This window comes from Furipterus horrens, unplaced genomic scaffold (genome assembly GCF_987537825.1).
Source record: "Furipterus horrens unplaced genomic scaffold, mFurHor1.1.pri manual_scaffold_4, whole genome shotgun sequence".
Classification (NCBI taxonomy): Eukaryota; Metazoa; Chordata; class Mammalia; order Chiroptera; family Furipteridae; genus Furipterus; species Furipterus horrens.
This window is the reverse complement of record NW_028327174.1, coordinates 50,597,546-50,619,730: the sequence shown is the minus strand read 5'-3', so window position 1 is coordinate 50,619,730 and position 22,185 is coordinate 50,597,546. Positions and strand designations below refer to the sequence as shown.

The 22,185-nt window shown below is 40.4% G+C and overlaps 1 protein-coding gene across 6 annotated transcripts in view; it reads left to right on the top strand.

The window, feature by feature from the left end:
* Positions 1-4,418: 4,418 nt before the first annotated feature.
* Positions 4,419-22,185, top strand: part of RACGAP1 (Rac GTPase activating protein 1) — a 32,142-nt gene continuing 14,375 nt past the window's right edge. For 2 of the 6 annotated variants that reach the window (XM_090275547.1, XM_090275548.1), the window contains exons 1-2: positions 4,419-4,472; positions 11,584-11,672. In XM_090275547.1, coding sequence (XP_090131673.1) covers positions 11,588-11,672 — 85 coding nt within the window. In that variant the 5' untranslated portion in view covers positions 4,419-4,472; positions 11,584-11,587. Of the gene's footprint in view, positions 4,569-11,583; positions 11,673-22,185 lie in introns of all 6 variants that reach the window. The other 4 variants (XM_090275553.1, XM_090275550.1, XM_090275551.1 and 1 more) reach the window with 4 other exon arrangements.

Here is a 22,185-nt window from a genome sequence, read left to right as displayed (position 1 = left end):
AGAAGGCTGAGTCGAACTTAGCCAGGCGAAGAGGCAGTGGGCGTCAGGAACTGCAAATGCCAGAGGGTCAGGAAGTGCAGCTACCGGTGCACGGATCAGGTTAGGGGAGCATTGTTAAGGATTTTGTCGTTATTGAGGAGGAAGTTGAAGTCATTAATGGTTTTAAACAAGAAAGAGGCATGATTAGAACTGCATTTTTTATAAACATCCCTCAAGGTGTGAATAAAAGTAAGGGGTAAACAGTTTCTTTGGTGGTTTGGACTGCTGAATTGGACAAGAACGGTGCCACTAGGAAGGAGAAAAGTGGGCACATATAAGAAATACTTAGGAGTTGCACTAAGAAATTGGATACAAAGTGAAAGGGAGAGGGAGAAAGTTGAGTCATTTTACACCCCCTTCTCTCCCTCACCCTTAGGTCTAATCATTTGAGTCCGTTTAATTTCATGACTATTTATCCCACCTGTCACCTCCTTTCCATCCCTACCGCCACTGGCCTAATTCAGCCTTTATCATCTCTCCCTAATGATAAAGCAAGAATCTTTCTTCCTTTTTTTTTTTTTTAATTTAAATTTTATTTTTCAATTCCAGTTTATATTCAACATTATTTTGTATTAGTTTTGTTGGTGGAGTCAGACTGGACCTTGGTTCAGCAAACTCAATACTTGAGTTCTGGCTGAGAAAGAATACGAGCAAAAGTTTATTTAGAAAGTCACAGAGGTAGAAGAAGTGAGCTGTAGGAGAAATGGGTTCAGGAAACAAGTTACAGAGGCAAAAGGAAGGCCCTTGGAGCTTAGGAGAATGAGAGAAAGCAGGGAAGAAGATGAGGATAGGAAAGGTGCAGGCTCGCTCTGAAGAGAAAGAGCTCAAGCTTGGTCCTCCACCTTAAGAGCTTCAGAGGGTGAAGATTTAAGGGGAGGACCTCAATAGAATATTTATCAGCTTTCCAGATGTGTCCTTTCAAGGTCATGATCTCCACTGATTGGTCAGCTCCAGGGCAGGGGATCATTAGTCTTTGCAGCTGGTCTTGAGGTCAGAGTTAGTGTCTAGTGTCACTTGTCTGGTTTTGCTGCTTTTCTGGGCCTAGAGCTGAAATGCAGCTGAGGCCTAGATGTTATCCCTAGGGGTTAATGCTTAATTAAGGGAATGGTCATACAAGGGCCCTCATAGGAGTTGCATGAGGCCAATCCTCAACCCCTTGTTCCTCCTCCAAGGGATCTACCACATGACTAGCGAAATACCAGGGGAGGAATGGTCAGGGGAGGGTCTAAACTGCATGACTAGCTATAGTAAAGGTCAGGGGGTCTAAGCTGCAGGACCAGTGATATAGTAGGGGAGGAAAGGTTACTTTGGGAATGAGGTCCTTGTTTTCCCAGTTTTGCACATTGCTAGGCACCTGGGGCATTCTGTACTTGCGACCTCCTGTGTCTGGCTCATTGTCCTTGCTTTGCTCACATCTAACGACCTACCATAGTTTCAGGTGTACAGTATAGTGTTTAGATAATCATATATTTTACAAAGTGCCCCCCCCAATATTTCCAGTACCCACATGACACCATAAAGTTATTACAATATTGACTATATTCCCTGTACTGTACCTTGCATCCCCATGACTCTTTTATAACTACCAATTTGTACTTCTTTTTATTAAAATTTTTAAAAATTTATTGAATTTAGAGAGAAACATTGATTTGTTATTCCACGTATTTATGCATTCATCCAACCCCCCTCCCCTCTGCCAACCATCAGTTTGTTCTCAGTATCTGTGAATCTGTTTCTATTTTGTTTGTTCATTTATTTTGTTCTTTAGATTCCACATATAAGTGAAATAATATGGTATTTGTATTTCCCTGACTGACTTATTTCACTTAGCATAATACTCCCTAGGTCCACCCATGCTGTTGCAAAGATTTCATTCTTTTTTAATGGCCGAGTAATAGTCTATTGTATTTATATAACACAACTTTTTTTCCAGGTTCTAAATTTATTGTATAAATTCAGTATCACACAGTGAGTTGACCTTAGCTTCTCCAGGCATGGGAAATTAACAGATGAGGTACAGTTTAAAAACCTTTCTGTTGCTTTCACAGCTGGAGTTTTTCAGACCTTAATTTGAAGTAAAAAACCAACAAAGCAATGTCTCCATATGTGGCCAGTATACAATTCATCCTACCTGTGAGAGTATAATAGTTGAAATATTTTTTGATGCCAATAAAATGGAATTGGGCATCAGTTTGTGGACCTGCCATGATTTCAGTCTTGCAAAAAGCACACAGGCTGTGTCCTTCCACATACACAGCTACTCCTCGGCCTGCCATGTACCACAAACTTTTTATCTACTCATCTGTTGATGGGCACTTGAGTTACCTCCATATCTAAGCAAGAGTCTTCCTACCCTTAGTATTTTTGCTCTCCAGACCATCCTCCATATTATGTGAGCATATGATCTGTGTAAAATGCAGACCTAGTCCAAGCCCCTTTGTCTTGTCATTATGCTTATTTTAGTAAAAAGTCCAATCCCTTCCTAGTCTGTTCCCAACATATTCTCTAGCTTTTCCTTCCCCTTCTCAGGCCAAAGCTGCCTAAGAGGCATCACACTCACTGAGCCCACAATGTCACCTGCACATTGAAGTAAATGTTCCTTCACAGCGCTAAACTTTTGTAAATTGTTTGCTTGTGTATTTATTAAATATACCCGTGACTCATTCCTGAGAGGTCACATGATCTTCCCATTGCCAGGAATTTGCCAACCCTTTCTGTCTGGTAAATTCCTATTCACACATCAATACCCAGCTCAGATATCAAGTCTCTATAGGCTTTTCTAACACTCCCACTCCCAAGAAAGGATTAAATGCTTCCTCATCTGTGTTTCTAAAGCACTTTACACAATTCTATCCTAGTGCTTACTTCATTGTACTACTACAGATATCTAAGACACAGGCTAATGCAATCAAGTGCGCCTGACCTGAAAGGATTGTTGGGAGGTTTAAATGGGATAATATATTGTATGTATAGTTAATATTTCCTTTTCTTCATCTCTTTCCTAATAATAGTAAGAACAAGCTGTATTACAACTTACAAAGTATAAACTTTAATTGTGTTCTATACAATCTCTTTTCTGGGAATAAACATGTGAGATAGGCATGGTACTATTATTTTTGTTTTAAAGTGGCAGAAAGGGAAGTACAGAATGGGAAAAAAGTGATAATACAGATGGTTCGATGGTATGTTTGCCACACAAAATTGCTCCATCAGTATTTGTTTAAATGGAATCAAGTTTCCTGGTTTTAAAACCTGTGATCTTTCCATTAAAGCACACTCTTTCTTCTAAGCTATAGCTAGTATTTTTTTCAATTTGTGGGTAGGCAATCGTTATTTTCTTAAAAAGTATTTTTAAAATTTATTTTTAAAGAGAGGGGAAAGGAAGGAGAAAGAAAGGAATTGAAACATCAATGTGTGGTTGCCTCTCACACACCTCCAACTGGGACCTGACCTGCAACCCAGGCATGTGCCCTGACTGGGAATCGCACAAGCAACCCTTTGATTTGCAGGCCAGCCCCCAATCCACTGAGGCTCACCAGCCAGGGCTAGGCAATCATTATTGATTAATAAATTCAATGAAGTAGGGACAACTAGCATGGGAAGGAAAAACATAATAGAAAAGTTCAGAGTACATGTAGTAAGAATAAGCAGAGTTCTGTGATAGTTGGTTGTAATGTAAAATGTAATTTTTCACTGTGAGTCTTGGAAGAAAACTAAGTATGAAAGCCCCATAGCAGCACGCCAAGTTCTAAATGAACGTTTATTAAATGGAATTATAGCACTTTCATTTTGTATTTATTTTTGTTTACCCGAGTTGTCTCCTTCATTCATGCCTATTGAAAAGCAGAGATCATATCATCTTTATTTTTCCGATTCCTAGTAGAGTGCTTGTTATAAATTCGGCGCACTTAATAAATGGATGTCAAATTAAAACCTGGATGAAATGCATCAATGAATAAAGGCCTAATATAGTTCAGTCAATATGGTTGCTAATGACTGTTCTATCTCCTTCCAGCTTTCTTCCTATTCAACAGGGAGAGCCGACACTAAATTGATAGTTCCTAAAAGTCCTGTATTCCTGTCTGGGGGAAACAGTGAGGAAACAACCACCATCACTTGCCGTTAGTCAACATGGCACCCCTAAAGGCTTCTGGAAAGGGTTTGGGGGCGGGGGAAGAAAACCAACACTGTTCACCATACTCAAAATGTCCGCCGTTGGCTTCACTCTATAAGAATGCGCGTGCTAATTCCTGTAGCCATCCCTCCTCCGTGGGCCGAAGGGCGCGTGCGTCCTAACGCGGGGGTGGGGGGCGTGCCGCGCGGGAGGAATAAATTTCTCTGTGATTGGTTGGCGCAGGATTTCAAACTAGTGCTGGCGGCCCAGTGCTGCTCTGCCGTTGGGTGCGGCGCGAAGGGGAGCGGAAGGCTGCCAGGTGGGGTCCGGCCGACCCGACTAAGTGGGACCTCGGGCGTCGGGAGGAGGTTGCTTTGGCGCTGTATTTGTGGTAGGAGGGAGAGCGTTGGAAGTGGTGAGCCGTGGCCTCCGTGGGTGTCGGGGAGAAGGCGGCACCTACAGCCCCTCGCCTGGGACTTAGGCCGGGTCGGGAGCTGGCGCTGTCTGCATGGGTGGCGGTGGGGGTGGGGGCGTCTTCCTTAGCGCCGTGTTTTGTAGAAAACCAAGGCGTCTTTTTGAGTTGGTGGCTGGAACAGGGCAAGGGCCATCCCAAAGAAGTGGCTGTCACCTCGGTAAGAGTTTGGGGGGGTACCACGCCCATCCTTTTCGGAGGAACAGGGCTTTTTCGCGGGAAAGGTCTTAGTGTTTGAGAGGCCGCAGCGGCTGAAAGTGGAGTTTTTCTCGCCTGTGAGCTGTGTGTATATGTCTAGGTGGGCAATGACATCTTACCCTTCCCACCCTAATTCTTATAATTAGTAACAACGAGGCCTTACTTTTACACTTTTACGTACATTTGTCTTCACAGGATTTCATTCGTAGGTGGTACGTGGTGTGGGTGGAAAGATAAGCCTTTTTTTTTTTTTTTTTTAAAGAGATGTCATCATTCTCTGTAATGGGAAGGCGCCTTTCCTATAGGTTAATCATTCAACAAGTATTTATTAAGTGCAAAATGTAAGTCAAGACAGTCTTATTTGGTTTTAAAGGAGGTTGCAGTTTATTTGAGGGTGATAGACCTTACAAAGGTAGCTGCGGTGAATCTAGTAGGCCTATACACTGGTAAGAGTACTGTGCATTAGTAGAGACCTTTTAGAAAATATTTTGGCAATACTTATCAAGCGCTGTAAGAGGTTTTTACGCCCTGAAATAGTAATCCCAGCCTTGGAAATAAAAGGAACACCGTCACCTGAAGAAAAACACTGTATAGTGATGTTCAATTCTTTCAATGAATATTTATATATTAATCATTTGCCAACTGTCAGGCACTGTTCTGGGCACCAGGGGTCAGCCATGAACAGAACAGACAAAAATCTTTGCTTTCTTGGAACTGCAACTATTGGGGAGACAGACAATAAATAAAATAAATAAGTTAATATGTATGTATGTTAGATGGAGATAAGTGCTTTGGATCAAAATAAATCAGAGAAGTGTTGGGAGGTTGGGGAAGCCTGCAGTTTAAAGTAGGGTGGCTAGGAAAGACCCCATTGAGGAAACGACATTTAAAGGAGGTGAGAGAGTGATTATGCAAGATGTTCCAGGCAAATGTAACTGAAAACTGGAAGTTACCTAAATGTCCAAAGAAGAGAATGGTTAAACAATAATTGTTCATCAGCTTCTTGGAACTTAATGGAAACATGATAGAAAAAAAAATTATATACCGTCTATGATTGCAATTCTCTGAAGTAAATGAATGCATAACGGGCAAAGATTAGGTAAGGAGGTGCATATAGTTATTTAGGACGGTGAGGTTTTAGTTTCACTATAAAAATTAATTTTCTTGAATATAGAAAATTAACAATGTGAGGCAGTGTTTTATATTTGGCAAGTTAATGTAGATAAAGAAGAGATCACCTTTTTAAAAAGTTTTATTTATTTTTAGAGAGAGGGGAAGGGAGGGAGAAAGGGAGAGAAACACTGATGTGAGAGAGAAGCCTCAATTGTATGCCTCGCATATGCCTGTGCTCCATCCGGGGACTGGTGGAAGCCCAGGTGTGTGCCCTGACTGGGAGTCGAACCAGCAGCAGGCCTTTTGCTCTGCAGGATCATGCCCAGCCAACCGAGCCACGCTCGTCAGGGCTAGACAAGGTCACTTTGGACTGAACTGGTTAGGGAATGCTTTGGTGAATTGGTAAAATGTATACTAGATGTTGAAGAACAGAACACTTCATAAAGGGAATTCACAGAAGGAGGAGAATGTAGTATACTGAACTGATAATTTTCTGAAAAATAGTAATTCAACTCGCCCCTTTTTGTAGTCTCCATTCATGTTGGATTGAGGACAGTCTATCTACTCTTTCTGCAGTTGATTTGCTCATAAGAACATTTGTTTTCAAGATATTCCTTCTGCCTGCCAGTTGTACAGAGGCTTTTGATATGGTGACGCAAAAGCTGGACATTTGGGGAAAAGAATTCTTCTGAAATGCTTTCATATAAAAGAATCCTATAGTATCGAGATCATCTTGAGGAATGGTTTTCCTTGGCAGCAGAGAACTTATATTGTTGATTTCTTGGGGATCTCCAGCTTTAGTAATGTTTATGAGAATGTTTTTCATTAAAACTCGTCCTGAAAAATTCAGGCAACCTTACATTGCTGTGTCTTATGATATTTCACACCTTTGATGCATCTAAAAAACATGATGTATAGGTCCTTAATAATGTTATTTGTAGGGGGAGGAAGAAGATGACAGAGCTTTCCACCAGGATATTCTGCAGTTAAGATGTAGTAGTCTGTTATTCTGAAGGACGGTCATGTCTCTCTCCTGGCTGCGAGATTGAAATTAAATTGGGGACTCAAAGCAATCACATCAAGCTGAGACTCTTTCCTGGTCATGCAGAATTGCTCCCTTAGGGATACTCACATATTGGGAATCTGTAACATAGTAACTTCTCCACCTCTGGGGCTTCTCATCAATAACAGCTGAGATTTGCTAGCACCTTTTTGTTTAAAGTGCTCCACAAACTGATTTCCTTGTTCCACACAGGGATAATTTCAGCTTTCCCGAAAGGCAGCCGCCTCTGTAGTAAAAAGCGACAGCTGTTTTACAGCTGCAAAGCAATGTACTTTAACAATATGACTTTGTTTTTGTTTCCTTTCACATTAGTGTATCTCCTGGCTATGGAGGGAGAGAAATAAAGAAGTATTCATGAGGGTAAAAATGTGACCCAGCAGGAAAATTGAAACCATTGTCAATTGACATTGAATAGGATGAGTAATTTTTAACTTTGAGTTATAATTTGGCTGCAGTATCACAGTTAGAACTGATGCGGAAAGATATTTTTGTCTTCTATAATGTTTTTTAATTTTTGAGAATCACTTCTATAAAACATTAGTAAAAACACATGATAATCCCCTAGCTTCTAAAGGAAAGAGGATTATATTTTTCTAGTGCCATTTTTTTATTAATCTGAGTAAACCTATGGTAGAAGAAAAACTAGTTTTTCACAAGCCTCATGTAGAACAGCTTGTGTGAGAGCCTAGACTTGGTCAAATTTTACCATCTCCACCAATTTCTTGGTCTGGGTTCCAGCTATGATTTGGTAATCATTATGCTATAGTGTAAATAACAATTGTTAGGCCCTGGCTTGTGTGGCTCAGTGGATTGAGTGCTACCCTACAAACTGAAAGGTCACTGGTTCAATTCCTAGTCAGGGCCCATGTCTGGGTTGCTGGTCAGGTCCCCAATTGGGGTGTGAGATGTTTCTCTCCCTCACTTTCTCCCTCTCTTCCCCTCTAAAAAAAAAAAAAATCTTAAAAAAGGTAACTTAGACCAAATGAAAAACAAAAATTTTATACCTACTATGATAATATCCTATAATTTTCTGGTAAGGTTCAATTTATACATTATAAAACTTTTAACTACATTAATCCATAATATTCTGTAAGATAGCTAGGACATATATTATTTACTGTTCCTACTTATATTAGATGTATCTCAGAAACTAAGTGACGTACCCAAAATTATGCTACTGGTAAATAGAAGAACTAAAACTTTATGCCAAGGCATCTGTCTCCCCCCTTCCCCCCACTTTTAAAAATCTATATTACACATTGGTGATCAGGTAGAATGGAAGTTCTTTTGGCAATAGAGTCGTGGGTGTATGTGTGTTTTGTGACTTCCTTTTATCAAATATTTTAAAATTCTGAGTGTATTTGTAGTACCCTAGTGCCAAATGTAAGGTTTCTCTTCTCAAATTTAAAGTTTACCTGGGACATAGGGTAGAAATATGGTAAGGTAAGAGTGCAAAGTGTATGTGTGCCAGCTGAGCGCAGCAGTGGGGGAAAGGTCAGTTGAAGTAAGTGATGATGACCTGCAAATGATGAGGGGGTAGTAATAATACACATGAGAGAATAATTCACAACGTTTGGTGATTATACTTGTAAGAAAGGGACTAACTTAAGGTGGTAAGGAATCAAAATTAGGAGTCAGTTGGGTAGGTAGTGGATAGGGTAATTGATAATAAAGTGATATGCCACTTCATGATGGGGATACGTTCTAAGAAATGTGTTATGTGATTTTGTCATGTGCGGACATCACAGAGTGCACTTACACAAATCTAGATGGTATGGCCTACTTACTGCACACCTAGGCTACAGGGTGTAGCCCGTTCCTCTTGGTCTGCAAGCTTGTACAGCATGGTACTGTACTGAATACTGTAGCAATTGTAACACAATGGTAATTTTTTATATTTCTAAACATAGAAAAGGTACAGTAAAAATATGGTATAAAAGATAAAAATTGTACACCCATATAGGGCACTTACCGTGAATGGAGCTTGAAGAACTGGAAGTTTCTCTGGGTGAGTCAGTGAGTGGTGAGTGACCGTGAAGGCCTAGGACATTACCATACACTACTGTAGACTGTAAACACTGTACACGTAGGCTATACTAACTTTATAAATGTTTTTTTTCTTCAATAATAACCTTAGCTTACTGTATCTTTTTTTACTTTATGTGTATGAGGGGAAAGAATAGAATAATATCTCAAAATCAAGTCCAGCATGTGGGGCATCTTAAGCAAATTGAGAGCTCCAGGATTGACATTAGAAGAGAGGCTAGGGCGAGTTGTCTGTAGAGATGGAATGATTAAAGTGGAATAGTTTGATATGTTTTTTAAGAGGTTGGAGGATTGAACTGTAGGAATGTCTGGTGTTGAGAGGGAAGAACAGAGAAAAATCTATAATCAAACTATTTGTAAAACTGTAAAACTCAAGGATTACTGGTACCTCTTTGTTGTTTTACAACATAACTCTGGATGTCCAGTTAAACACTGTTTTCTAGGCACTAGGCATCATATTAGGAGAACAATGTAGATTGAGGTAGTTGTTTGAGGTAACAGTTACTGTGATGAGGAGATGTCCCCAGGTAGGCTCTCTGTGTCTTTAGAATTTTCAGGAATCAGGTTGCATTTTCAAGAGAGTACCCACCCCACCCCCGCCCCCCTCCGCCCCCTGCAGCCCTCACTCTAGGGAGTAGAATGCATAAAAACTAAGGAACTTGAGAAAATGTTAGGATTTCTTTTAAAGGGACAAAGGATCAGGTTGTTTATTGTCATTAAGACATAAAAACTTCCTGAAAAAAATTTTGTTTCTAATTATATTGTATTTATGCTATTGAAAAAATTTTTTAAACAACCAGTTTTTAGTATCCTAGTTGCACTGTGAAATTTTCCTTTTTTTGCATCCTTTGACAGAAGTTTTTCTAGGTACTGAGCTCACTGTCTTATAGTCTTAGAATATACAGATGAATGCTGAGATGATAGAAATCAATACCCCATATTAAAAGTGATCAGTGTCTTCCATTTATACTGAGAGCTGAAGGAAATCATTTGACTAGGCTACTGAAGTTCCTGTTCCTGCTTATATTCTGTAGCATTTGCGTTTACTTGCCTGTTTTGTCATATTGTTGAATCCATGGCTTCTCCATGACTTCCAGATCTCTTCCTGCCAGTTTTAATGCTATTATTTTAGTTTTGTTCTTCGTTTAGAGAAAGATCTTTGTAATAAATTTGTTGGTTTGGTTGCTTAGCAGCTTGCTTTGATTATGTAGCTTGGAACAGATACATTGCCATTTGAAAATCTTGGTTTCCGGCCCTGATTCAGGTATATATTGCATCCAAGCTTGGAACTGAAAGGTTTTTTGCTATTAGAGCAATCATCATACAAGTAAAAATGAATAATTCTGTAGCATTTAATAGAAAATATCTTTATGTTTTTATATTCTTTTGTCCTTTGTGGTTTTTTTCCTTTCCTGCCCTCACAGCATAGTACAATCTTATAAACATTGTAAAAATCACTAAACCTTCATAAAAGAGTTCTTCAAATTTTATTTAGAGCATAAAATAAGGACCTGGACTAGAATGTTGAAGGGGTGACTAGGCAAAACATAAGAAGAATCCGTTAATGGTATTTCTGAGGATGTTCAGTTTTTAAATGAAATTTGATTTTTTATTTCATTTCCTTGATAGTTTTCATAAGATCCAGTTGCTATCTTTCTTGACTGTTTAATGAAGATCTTATTTTCTTAAAGTGTTCCCAGTTGAAGTCTATTTGGAGCAGAACTATTTGTAAGGACACCATTTTTAATGTAGTATCAGCAGGTCTTTGTGGGGATATACGAAGCCTGAAATTCACTATAGAGAACACAGTAGCAAATGATTTTCCTTTGCCCTTCTAACTGTGAAGGTGGTGTATTGTCTTCTTGATGCCAGAATGTGGTACAACATAAGCCTTTGCCTATACTTAGTATAAATTTATTAGACATAGTCCCTGCACACAGTCCAGCAGAGAGCCCTGCATTACAGAAATAATTCTTGTGCTGCTGAGCTGGCGATTTCCCCACTTAATCACTCGTGTGATGTCATCTGTGCTATTGGTAGGAAATATGCTGACCATGGCCTGCATTTTAAAAGGCAGATGCAACAGGGGTACTAGCTAAAAAGGAATTAAAAATAAACCTTAAGGTCTTCAAAGTCCAGAAGGATTAAAGTGGCAGAAGTGTTATTAATCAACAGACTTAACTAAGAACTACATTTTGTATTTGGTCACCTAGTAATCAACTGACATGCTTGTCCCTAATTGCTTTCCTCTTAGCTCCATAGTGATTGCAGAGTGGAGGAAAAGCAGAAGGCAGGAAAGGGGTATTATATTTAGAGGTCTGAAGTGCTTTTCTAATTTTCTAATAAGTATTAAACTTTCCAACTTTGTTTTTATAATAAGGATAACGAAACATCAGTTGTTGGCTTGTGATTCTTATAATGGTAGCTGCACATGGAAGAATCCAGATGTTAGTCACTGATGACTGTATTGGTTTGCAAGTGAATCTTTTGTCTGGGAGAGAAGGCATGACCCCTAATGTATATTTGATTTCTTGGCAGGAAGATGGATACTACGATGCTGAATTTGCGGAATCTGTTTGAGCAGCTTATACGCCGGGTGGAGATTCTCAGTGAAGGAAATGAACTCCGTAAGTCATTCTGAGCTGGCCTATGTGAAGAGAGAAAAGACTTCAGAAAACAAAGCTGAAGTGTGTTCCAACCTGAAAGTTGTCTTTGATTTGGGTTACCTAAAAAGAAAGTGATGGCCACTTATCTATGGTCAAAGCTTAATGGACACTCATTCTAAATGGTCACTTTTTTCTGTGGTCCTTAAATGGGTTTTGTTCAGATTTTCTTTTTTCTTTTTTTGTATTATCTATGTTCTCTTTTCTACTAAATAGTTGCCAATTGTGTTTTTGTACCATGAACTGGGCAAAATCTGAATTTTCAAGGATGTTGCTTTTTTCTTTAGGGAGTATTTATAGTTTTTATCCTGGACTTCCTGTGTTCTATAGAACATTTTCAGTTGAAGAGGAGAAAAATGTTATAACTTTTTTGAAGGAGGGACTATTCATCTGCTTTTACCTACTTCATATATTTGATGCTTAGTAATAAAGGATTGAGATGGGGAGGAGACCTAGGGAGAAAAAGGAGGAGATGATAAAAGTCACTTGTGAAGTAGGTAAGTGAGAAAAGAAGGTGGCGCTGGTAGCACTGACTTAAGTGATCTACGGGAGTTATTCTGTACCAGTTTCTCTTTGTGTTGCCATTCTGGCCTGCAACCCAGGCATGTGCCCTGCCTGGGACTCGAACCCGCAACCCTTTGGATTGCAGGCCATCACTCAACCACTGTGCCACACCAGCCAGGGCTCAGATTTTTATTAATACCTAATTTAGTAAGTGTTGTTCTGAAGTCAGCCTCATTGATATAAAAGTAATGTATGAACTATATCGTCGTCGGCAGCCGTCCGTCTCGAGAGACGATGGTGTAGCTTCTTAAGAGTCTATCTGCACCGCCGAGAATGGTTGTGCAGTCCGACTCGGGAGTGACACGGTATCTGTCTCCTCCCGCGTTGAATCGACATCTTGCGATGACGCTGGAGTGTCCTCTCCAGTGAAGCTGAAGCTACAGAGCCTGGGCAGGGTGATATGGAGGGTCTGCTGTTGCCCATGCAGCAGACCCCCCCCTCTCTTCGCAGCTGAAGGGTCCAAGGGAAAGACGGAGTCAATACAGCTTGGTTTCAGGTGCGCCGCAGGAGTTGCTGGTGTTGACTACAACGTCAAACTGCCTTAGGGACTCCGGCTCCGGATTTTCTGTCGGGGTTTACTCCCTTAGCCTTTCCCCTGAAGAGGTATGCCGCAAGGCAGCGGAGGTTTTTTGGAGTCAGAGTTTCCTTCTCTGATGTGCCCTGACTGGAAGATCGAACCAGCGACACTTAGCTCGCAGGCCGACGCTCAATCCACTGAGCCAAACCAGCCAGGAATGAACTATATCTTAAACAAAAAATCCCTACAGTATTTAGTGTGGCATCTTGCTTATGCCATTCAACATTTCCTTTAATTTGATTGATGTTTTTAATAGCTCTTATCCACTTACAGGCCTTTCAAAACAATATTCTATTTTCTCTCCTAATAGCTGTTGCATGACCCTGTCATCTGGTACCAGCTCAGTAACCTTGATGGCATACTAATTAGGCTTCTCTTTGAGATCACATCATCTCAGAAGATGGATTACTTTGGAGTCTAGTGGGGAAGAGAATTGAAGAAGAGATTTAAAATTCAGGTTCATTTAGCAAATATTTAGTGAGAATCTGTCACAGCCTCTAGCACATGAGTTGAGGGAAAGGGATGACTAAATGGCTTCATGGAGAAAAGTAGGGTTTGAATTGAGCCTTAGATGTAGGGTAGGATCCCAACAGACAGAGATGAAAGAGGGCATTTAGGGTCGGAAACAGCCTGAATGGAGGCAAGATGGTATGGGGTTTGAGGGGAGTAGGAGTAAGGGGGAGTGGCATAATCAGAGCTGCGCTTTGGGAAGCTTGCCCTGGCAGAGGTGGAGGTTGCTTTAGAGGTGGATGCTGGCAGACTGATTAGGATGTGGTTGCCATTACTCAGGAAAGTGGCAATAGGACTCCTATCTAACTGGGATGGTGGTTGTAAAGATGAAAATGAGGGAAAATGGGTTGAAGAAATTGTGAGAATAAGATCTCTAGGAGCACAGGTGGTAGGATGTGGGGGCAGAGAGAGGTTTCGGAGGTTTGAAGTCTCGGTAATTAGTGTTGACTTTTAATGGTTATTTCTCTGTGTGTTTATCTGTAAAATAGGCATTTAAATGTCATTATCTTTGTGGGAGTGCTGTGAGGATTTGGGGATAATATGAGATACTAGTTGTGAAAGTACTTTGGAATTAATTATGCAAAAAATATACAAGGTATTTATTTTTACAGATACCCATATTTTATATGCAAATTTATATCTCCCCATTGATTTCTGTTATGAAATAGGTATGTTTTGTCTCTCTTAAATCCCTAACTTGGAATGTTGGCTTTTTTTCTCTTTTAAACATTTTATTGTTTATGTTATTATAGTTGTCCCAATTTTTCCCCTTTTGCCTCCCTCCACCTAGCCCACTCCCTGTTCCCAGAGTCAATCCCCACATCATCATCCATGTCCATGGGTGATGCATAATATGTTCTTTGGCTAATCCCTTCACCTTCTTTCAGCCAGTATGATATTGGCTGTAGGTTTTACGTATTTGGCCTTTTTATGATGAGGTATGATCCATCTGGAATCAGGGTTTTCCTTCTGAAAGGCTAAGGGAGTAAACCCCGACAGAAAATCCGGAGCCGGAGTCCCTAAGGCGGTTTGACGTTGTAGTCAACACCGGCAACTCCTGCGGCGCACCTGAAGCCAAGCTGTATTGACTCCGTCTTTCCCTTGGACCCTTCAGCTGCGAAGAGAGGGGGGGTCTGCTGCATGGGCAACAGCAGACCCTCCATATCACCCTGCCCAGGCTCTGTAGCTTCAGCTTCACTGGAGAGGACACTCCAGCGTCATCGCAAGATGTCGATTCAACACGAGAGGAGACAGATACCGTGTCACTCCCGAGTTGGACTGCACAGCCATTCTCGATGGTGCAGATAGACTCTTAAGAAGCTACACCATCGTCTCTTGAGGCTCTGTAGCTTCAGCTTCACTGGACAGGACACTCCAGCGTCATTGTAAGATGTCGATTCAACACGTGAGGAGACAGATACTGTGTCACTCCCGAGTCGGACTTCACAACCATTCTCGGTGGTGCAGATAGACTCTTAAGAAGCTACACCATCGTCTCTCGAGACGGACGGCTGCCAACGATGATCCATCTATTCTCACTTTGCTGAGAGTTTTTATCATAAATGGGTGCTGGATTTTATCAAATGCTTTTTCTACATCTATTGATAGAATCATGTGATTTTTATCTTTCATTTTGTTTATGTGCTGTTTCATATTTATTGATTTGCAAATATTGTATAAACCTTTCATCCCTGGATAAATCCCACTTGATCATGGTGTATGATCTTTTTAATGTATTGCTTGATCTGGTTTGCCCATATTTTGTTGAGGATTTTACTATCTATGTTCATCAGGAATGTTGGCATATAGTTTTCTTTCTTTGTTGTGTCTTTACCTGGTTTTAAAATTAGAATAATACTGGCCTCATAAAAAGAGCTTGGAAGTTTTCTCTCTTCTTCAATTTCTTAGAATAGTTTGAGAAGGATAGATGTTAGTTCTTTGAATGATTGGTAAAATTCACCTGTGAAGCCATATGGTTCAGGACTTCTGTTCACTGGTATTTTTATTGGTCTCTTCAGATTTTCTGCTTATTCTTGATTCATGTATGTTGGAAGATTGTATCTTTCTAGAAATTTATTTCTTCCAGTTTGTCCAATTTCTTGGCATATAGTTGTTCATAATATTTTCTTACAATCCTTGTTATTTCTGTGGTATCAGTTGTTACTTCCCTTTCGTTTCTGATTTTATTAATTTGGGTCCTCTCTTTTTCTGGATGAGTCTGGTTAAGGGTTCATCATTTTTGTTTATCTTTTCAAAGAACCAGCTCTTGGATCTTTTAAATTGTTTTTTTAGTCTCTATGTCACTTATTTTCACTCTGATCTTGATTATTTCCTTCATTCTATTTACTCTGGGCTTTGTTTGTTGTTTCTCTAGTTCTTCAAGGTGTAGGGTTAGATTGTTTGAGATTTTTCTATCTTCTTGTAGTAGGCCTGTAATGCTATGAACTTCCCTCTCAGGACTGCTTTTGCTGCGTCCCATAGGTTTTGGGTTGTTGTGTGTTCATTTTCATTAATTTCCAGGTACTTTTTGATTTCTCCCTTGACCTCATTGATGACCCATTCGTTATTTAATAACATGCTACTTGGCCTCCATATGTTTGAATGTTTCAGAGTGCTTTTTTTTTTTTTTTTTGGTTTGTTTGTTTTGAGGTTGATTTCTAATTTCATGCCATTGTAATCTGAGAATATGCTTGATTTGGTTTCAGTTTTCTTAAATTTGTTAAGACTCATTATCTTTGAGAATGATCCATATATACTTGAGAAGAATGTGTATTCTGCTACTTTGAGATGAAATGTTCTGTAAATATCAATTAAATCCATTCAGTCTAGTGTGTTGTTTAAGGTTGCTGTTTTCTTATTGATTTTTTGTGTGGAGGATCTATGCATTGGTGACAGTGGGGTGTTATAATCCCCTACAATTACTGTATTGCTGTCAATCTTAAAGTCCACCAAGATTTTCTTTATATATTTAGGTGCTCCATATTTGGTGCATATATGTTTGCAAGGGTTATATCCTCTTGCTGGATTGATCCCTTTAGTACTATGTAGTGACCTTTTTTTTCTCTTGTTATGGCCTTTGTTTTGAAGTCTGTTTTGTCAGATGTAAGTATTGCTATCCCAGCTTTTTTTTTCTTCTCCATGTGCATAGAATATTTTTTTCCATCCATTCACTTTCAGCCTGTGTAAATCTTTTGTTTTTAGGTGGGTCTCTTGTATACAGGTCTGTTGTTGTCTTATCTATTCAGCTACCCTGTGTTTTTTGATTGGAGCATTTACTCCATAGACATTTAAAGTTATTATTGATAGGTGCTTATTCGTTGCAATTTTTTCCCTTTATAGCTATGTTCCCTTCTCTCTATTTCTTCTTTTTCTAGAAACAGTCCACTTAGCATCTCTTGCAGTGCTGGCTTGGTGTTAATTCCTTTACCCTTCTTTTTCTGTCTGGGAAGCTCTTTATTTTGCCATCAATTTTATTTCATTTTATTTTTTAAAGATTTTACTTATCTATTTTTAGAAAAAGGGGAAGGGAGGGAGAAAGAGAGAGGGAACATCAATTGTGATTGCCTCTTTCATTCCACCAACTAGGGATATGGCCTGCAACCCAGACTTATGCCCTAACCGGGAATCAAACTCATGACCCTTTGGTTCACAGGCTGGCACTCCATCCACTGAGCCACACCAGCCAGGGGTGCCATCAGTTTTAAATGATAGCCCTTAAATGATAGAGTAGTCTTGGTTTCAGATCCTTGCTATTTATTACTTTGAACACTTCATGCCAATTCCTTCTGGCCTGAAGTGTTTCTGTTTAGAAATCAGCTGACAGTCTTATTGGGACTCCCTTGTAGGTAACTGACTGTTTGCCTCTTGCTGCCTTTAAGATTCTCTCTTTGAAGCCCTGGTTACTGTGGCTCAGTGGATTGAGCGTTGGCCTGCAAGCCAAGTGTCGCTGGTTCGATTCCCAGTCAGGGCACATGACTAGGTTGCACGTCAGGTCCCCATTTAGGGGCGCAAGTGAGAGGCAACCACACAGTGATGTTTCCCTCCCTCTCTTTCGCCTTTCCCCTCTCTCTAAAAATAAAGAAACAAATAAATAAATTATTTAAAAAATAGATTCTCTCTTTGTCTTTAAGCTTCGCCATTTTAATTATGATGTGTCTTGGTATGGGTCTCTTTGGGTTTGTCTTGATTGGGACTCTCTGCTTCCTGAACTTGTGTGACTTTTCCTTCACAAGGTTAGGGAACTTTTCTTTCATTATTTCTTCCAACAAGTTTTCCATCCCTTGTTCACTTTCTTCTCTTTCTGATGTCCCTGTGATGTGGATATTGTTATATTTCATGTTGTCCCAAAGATCCCTTAAACCATCCTTGTTTTTAAATCTTTTTTTTCTTTTAGTTGCTCTGATTGGGTGTTTTTTTCTACCTTGTCTACCAATCACTGATTCAGCCCTCTGCTTCATCTAGCCTGCTTTTAATCCCTTCTAGTGTATTCTTTATTTCAGATATTGCATTCTTCATTTCCAACTGGTTCTTATTCATAGTTTATATGTATTTTTTCATGCTGATATAGTTCCCCCTAAGTTCCTTTAATTCTTTAGCATCCTTATAAGCATTACTTTGAACTCTGTGTATGATAACATTGCTTGCCTCAATTTCATTTAGTTTTTTTTTCCTGGGGATTCCCCCTTTTTTTGATAACCTTTATTGTATTTTTTTTTTTTTCCATTACCATTTAGTCCCCTTATGTCCCCTCCTCCCAGCTATTCACCACATGATTTCTCCTTTTCTTTCATTTGGGGGTTGTTTCTTTGTCTCCTCATTTTAGCTGAATCTGTTTGCTTCTGTGTATTTGATAGACCTGCTTTAATTCCCTGTCTTCATGGGGTAGCCTTATGTGGGAAGAGTCCTGTGGGACTCAGTGGTGCAGTCTCCTTGATCTCCTTAGCTGGATGCCCTAGGAATGTCCCTTTTGTGGGTTATGTGGGCTCTTCTGTTGTATTTGGGGATTGACTGTTGCTGGCCCATTTGCTGGTGGGATGTCCCCTCCAGCTGGGTAACTGCATGTTAGAGCCCCCACCATGCCTTGTATGCTATTGTATAGGTGCTGACTGAACAAAAGATAACAACACAAAAAACAGAACCAAAACAAACAAACAAAAAGATCCCGGACAACAGCAGCAAAGTCAATGACAGAAGAGCAAAGAATAACAAAAGTATAAAGAGAAATAGAATAATAAAAGGGGGGAAAAATACAAGAAGACCAAAGGAAAGAAAATGATTATGAGAGGAGAGAAGGAAGAGAAACAGTAAGAGTAAGGACTAGAAAGAGGAAATTGCCAGAAAAGAGCAAAGAAAGGGAAAGAGTAAAAAAGTAAGAAAGGAAAGAAGAAGAAAAAATGGAGTAAGAAGAGTAAAATAGGAGGTATGAGAGAAAAATGAAAATTGAAGAAAAAGAAGAACAATAAAAAGTCTGTGCAGAAGAAAAAAAATAACAAAAATAATATAAAAGAACAAAGTGGAATTTGGCTCAACAGAGTTTAGTGCTTGTCTGCTGGGTTCTCCCTTTGGATACAGCTCTGAAGCTGCTGTAAGCCAATGTCAAATGCCATTCATGTCAAGCCCTGGCAGCCTGTTCAAAGCTACAAGCGATTCACAGTTTGTGGCTGTCTCTTCTAGGCTTTGCTGGGCCTGGGATGGGCATCGTGGTGCTGCAGGTCTACCTTTTATCCGCATAGGGCCCAGGGGTGGGTCAGCAAACGACTGACAGAAGGTGCTACAGAATCCACCTCCACCTGCCTGCTGGCCTGCTGTCAGTCTTAGTCTAGTTGCTGACCCGACTGTTTCTGAGAGGGCTTCTGGTGGAATCAGGAGGATGAGACCCCTGGATCTCAGGTGGGAGGTGCCATTAAGACTTCAGGGAAAATGGTGGGTGTGATCTCCCACTCCTGTGCCACACGTCTGAGTCTGTCCCAGATTATTTCCCTGAATTTGGCAGGGCAGAGCCCCTAGTAGAAGAGTGGACCCTCCAGAGTCCAGAGTTTGGGTCTGTTGGAAACCAGGAGGGTGTTTCTATGCCTCTCCCATGAGGGGAAAGCTCCAGTCTCATTCCCAGGGACGTGTATGGAATGGCAGCACCCTTAAGCTAGCCTTTGACATCCCCTGAATCTGCCTTTGTTGCTGTTTCCTCTGCAGGGCTTAAGATGTAGGGTGGGGCAGAGTAAGGGGGAAAAAAAGATGCAGGTGGGGCAAGCATGATTCCAGAGGGTTGGGCAAGCAGTTTCCTACAGGGTGGATTGTTTTTGCACTGGAAGAGGCTTGCTCTTTTCAAGAAAAATGGCTATTGTGGTATCAAGGTATATTCTAGCACAGGGAACCCAACAGCCAGTCACCCACATTTCTTCCCAAAGTTTACCACTCCAGACTCTGCTCAGGTGACTCCAGTTCGTAGCACCCTCCCTTTACCCAAGCCCAAGGTGAGTGGCTGAGAACAAGGAACCTGTGCTTTGGCCCCTTAGGGGAAAATAACATAGGGGTTTTGTCTCTAGCAGGCTTCATCTGTCCCCCGCAGACAAAACCTCTGCAGCCTTTTACCGTTGGATACTACGTGGGTAGCTCGGTCTAGGGTCCAGGCTTCACTTCTCTCGGGGAAGCTCCCACAGCTATGTCTTACCTTGGCCTGCTGCCCATGGGAGTGGTGCCAGCCCCTTTTGCGTCCCTGTCCTTCCTATCTGTCCTCAGGTGGTTTCTGTCTGTCCTTGGTTAAGAGTCTCCTCTTCAGGTAGTCTTCAGTTTATTTTGGGTCACCGTTCTCTTTTATTTCTATTTCCAGTTTGGTTCTGGGAGGCGGTGTAAGACAGATCCCCCTACTCCGCCACCATCATACCTCCCATTCCGTTCACTTTTGAGGAAAAAAAGGCTCAGTGTTTTCTAGACTCTGGGATGTCCTTTCTGCAACCACTCCAGTCTCTATCCCTTGTTTTGACCCTAGGAAATCGTCCCATGCCCAGGTATCCCAACTTTTTACTCTTGAGTTTAATCATAACTTCATTATTCCTTCTCCTTTTTATAGTCATTTTTATTTTTTTATTTTTAAATTTATTTATTTGTTTATTTACTTATTTTTAGAGAGAGGGGAAAGGAGAAAGAGAGGGAGAGAAACATCACTGTGTGGTTGCCCCTCACTCACACCCCCAACTGGGGATCTGACGTGCAACCTAGTTATGTGCCCTGACTGGGATATATAGTCATTTTTAAAGCTAAGTCCAAGGTTACTGAAAGATCAGAGTGAAGGTTAATATCCAAATAAAATGGCATCAATAGCCTAGGTATTTTGTTATCTTTGTTTTCCCAACTCTACATGATTTTTATCTTGTATTTTTTATGAGCCCCCTAAACTTGATGATGTTGGTATGTCAATCAGGAATAAATGTAACAATATCTATTGTATGCCAACACCATGCTAGGTTTGTGCTATGCTATATACAGTAGGCCATCTGAAGTGTATGTAGTATGGTGCCTGTCTTCAAGAGAATTATGGAATTTTAAGTTTTAGAGAGAATTTTTTCTTCATGAAATAGAAGATAATACAAGTATCAAAATATATGCTTGTGGGAAATAGAGAAAAATTTAATGTGGAGTGAACAAATTAGGAAAGGACTTAATAAAGCAGATGCAACTAGAAAAATGGGTACATGAAGAGTAGGTAGAGTGTTCCATTTGGAGTGCACACCTTGCCCACAAATGAGAAAAGCAGAAATGAGCATGGGTCTGTTCTGGGGGCAGGGACAAAGTGGGTTAGCTAGAAAGAAGGTATTGTGTAGTGGTGGGAGTAAGTTTGATTAGATTGGTAAGGTGCGCTTAGATCCCTGGAGTTTAAATTTGATCTCAACAGCAATTCCAGTCATTCTTTCAATGACTGTTTAAGTGCCTACCATGTGTTAGGCAGAGTGCAAGACACTGGTAAAAGAGCAAAAGAGACACAGGGTCATTGGCCTTAAGAAGCTTAGATGGTAGTGGGGAAGATAAAGGTCCCCAGAGCAAAGGCCCCAGGAGAAGTGACCTGAGAAGATTTCTGGAACTGCTTTAATCTGTTTGATGAATTGTGAACCAAATGCTGATTTGTTTTTTTAATAAATCAAATATTATCCTCAACTTAAAAAAAAATCCTCACCTGAGGATATGTTTATTGATTTTAGAGAGAGAGAGAAAGGGAAAGAGAAACATCGATGTGAGAGAGGAACATTGATTGATTACCTCCCATACTCACCCCAATTAGGGATTGTACACACAACCTAGGTATGTGCCCTGACCGGGGATCAAACCCACAACTTTTTGGTGCAAGGACGATGCTCCAACCAACTGAGCCACCTAGCAAGGGCTCAATTTGTTTTAAGAAAAATTTTCTTCTTTCTCCTTTTTGTTAATTTCATTTTATAATTTAATATATACTACAAGATCTGTCCGGGAAAAGTCCAGCTCTTGTTAATATAATGAGAACAGTTTGCATGACATCAGTGTAACCTGGCAGCCAAGGAGAGAGGACTGGAATGTGCACGTGTGAACAATGACAACTTCACTGTACTAGTCAGTGGGGGGTGGTAGATGCCATTGAGTGAGCATGTGTACTGTGTGGCTGTCACATTCAAAATGACTCAGTGGGTAGAGCAATGAATCTGCATCAGATTTTTGTTAAGCTTGAGCGTTCCTCTGTGTAAACTATTTGGATGATTCAGAAGGCTGCAGCTCTGGGCAACTGGTGATTGGCAGCTTCATCACGACAGCGTGCCCACTCATGCATTACGTCTTGTGCAGAGTGTTTTGGCAAAACTT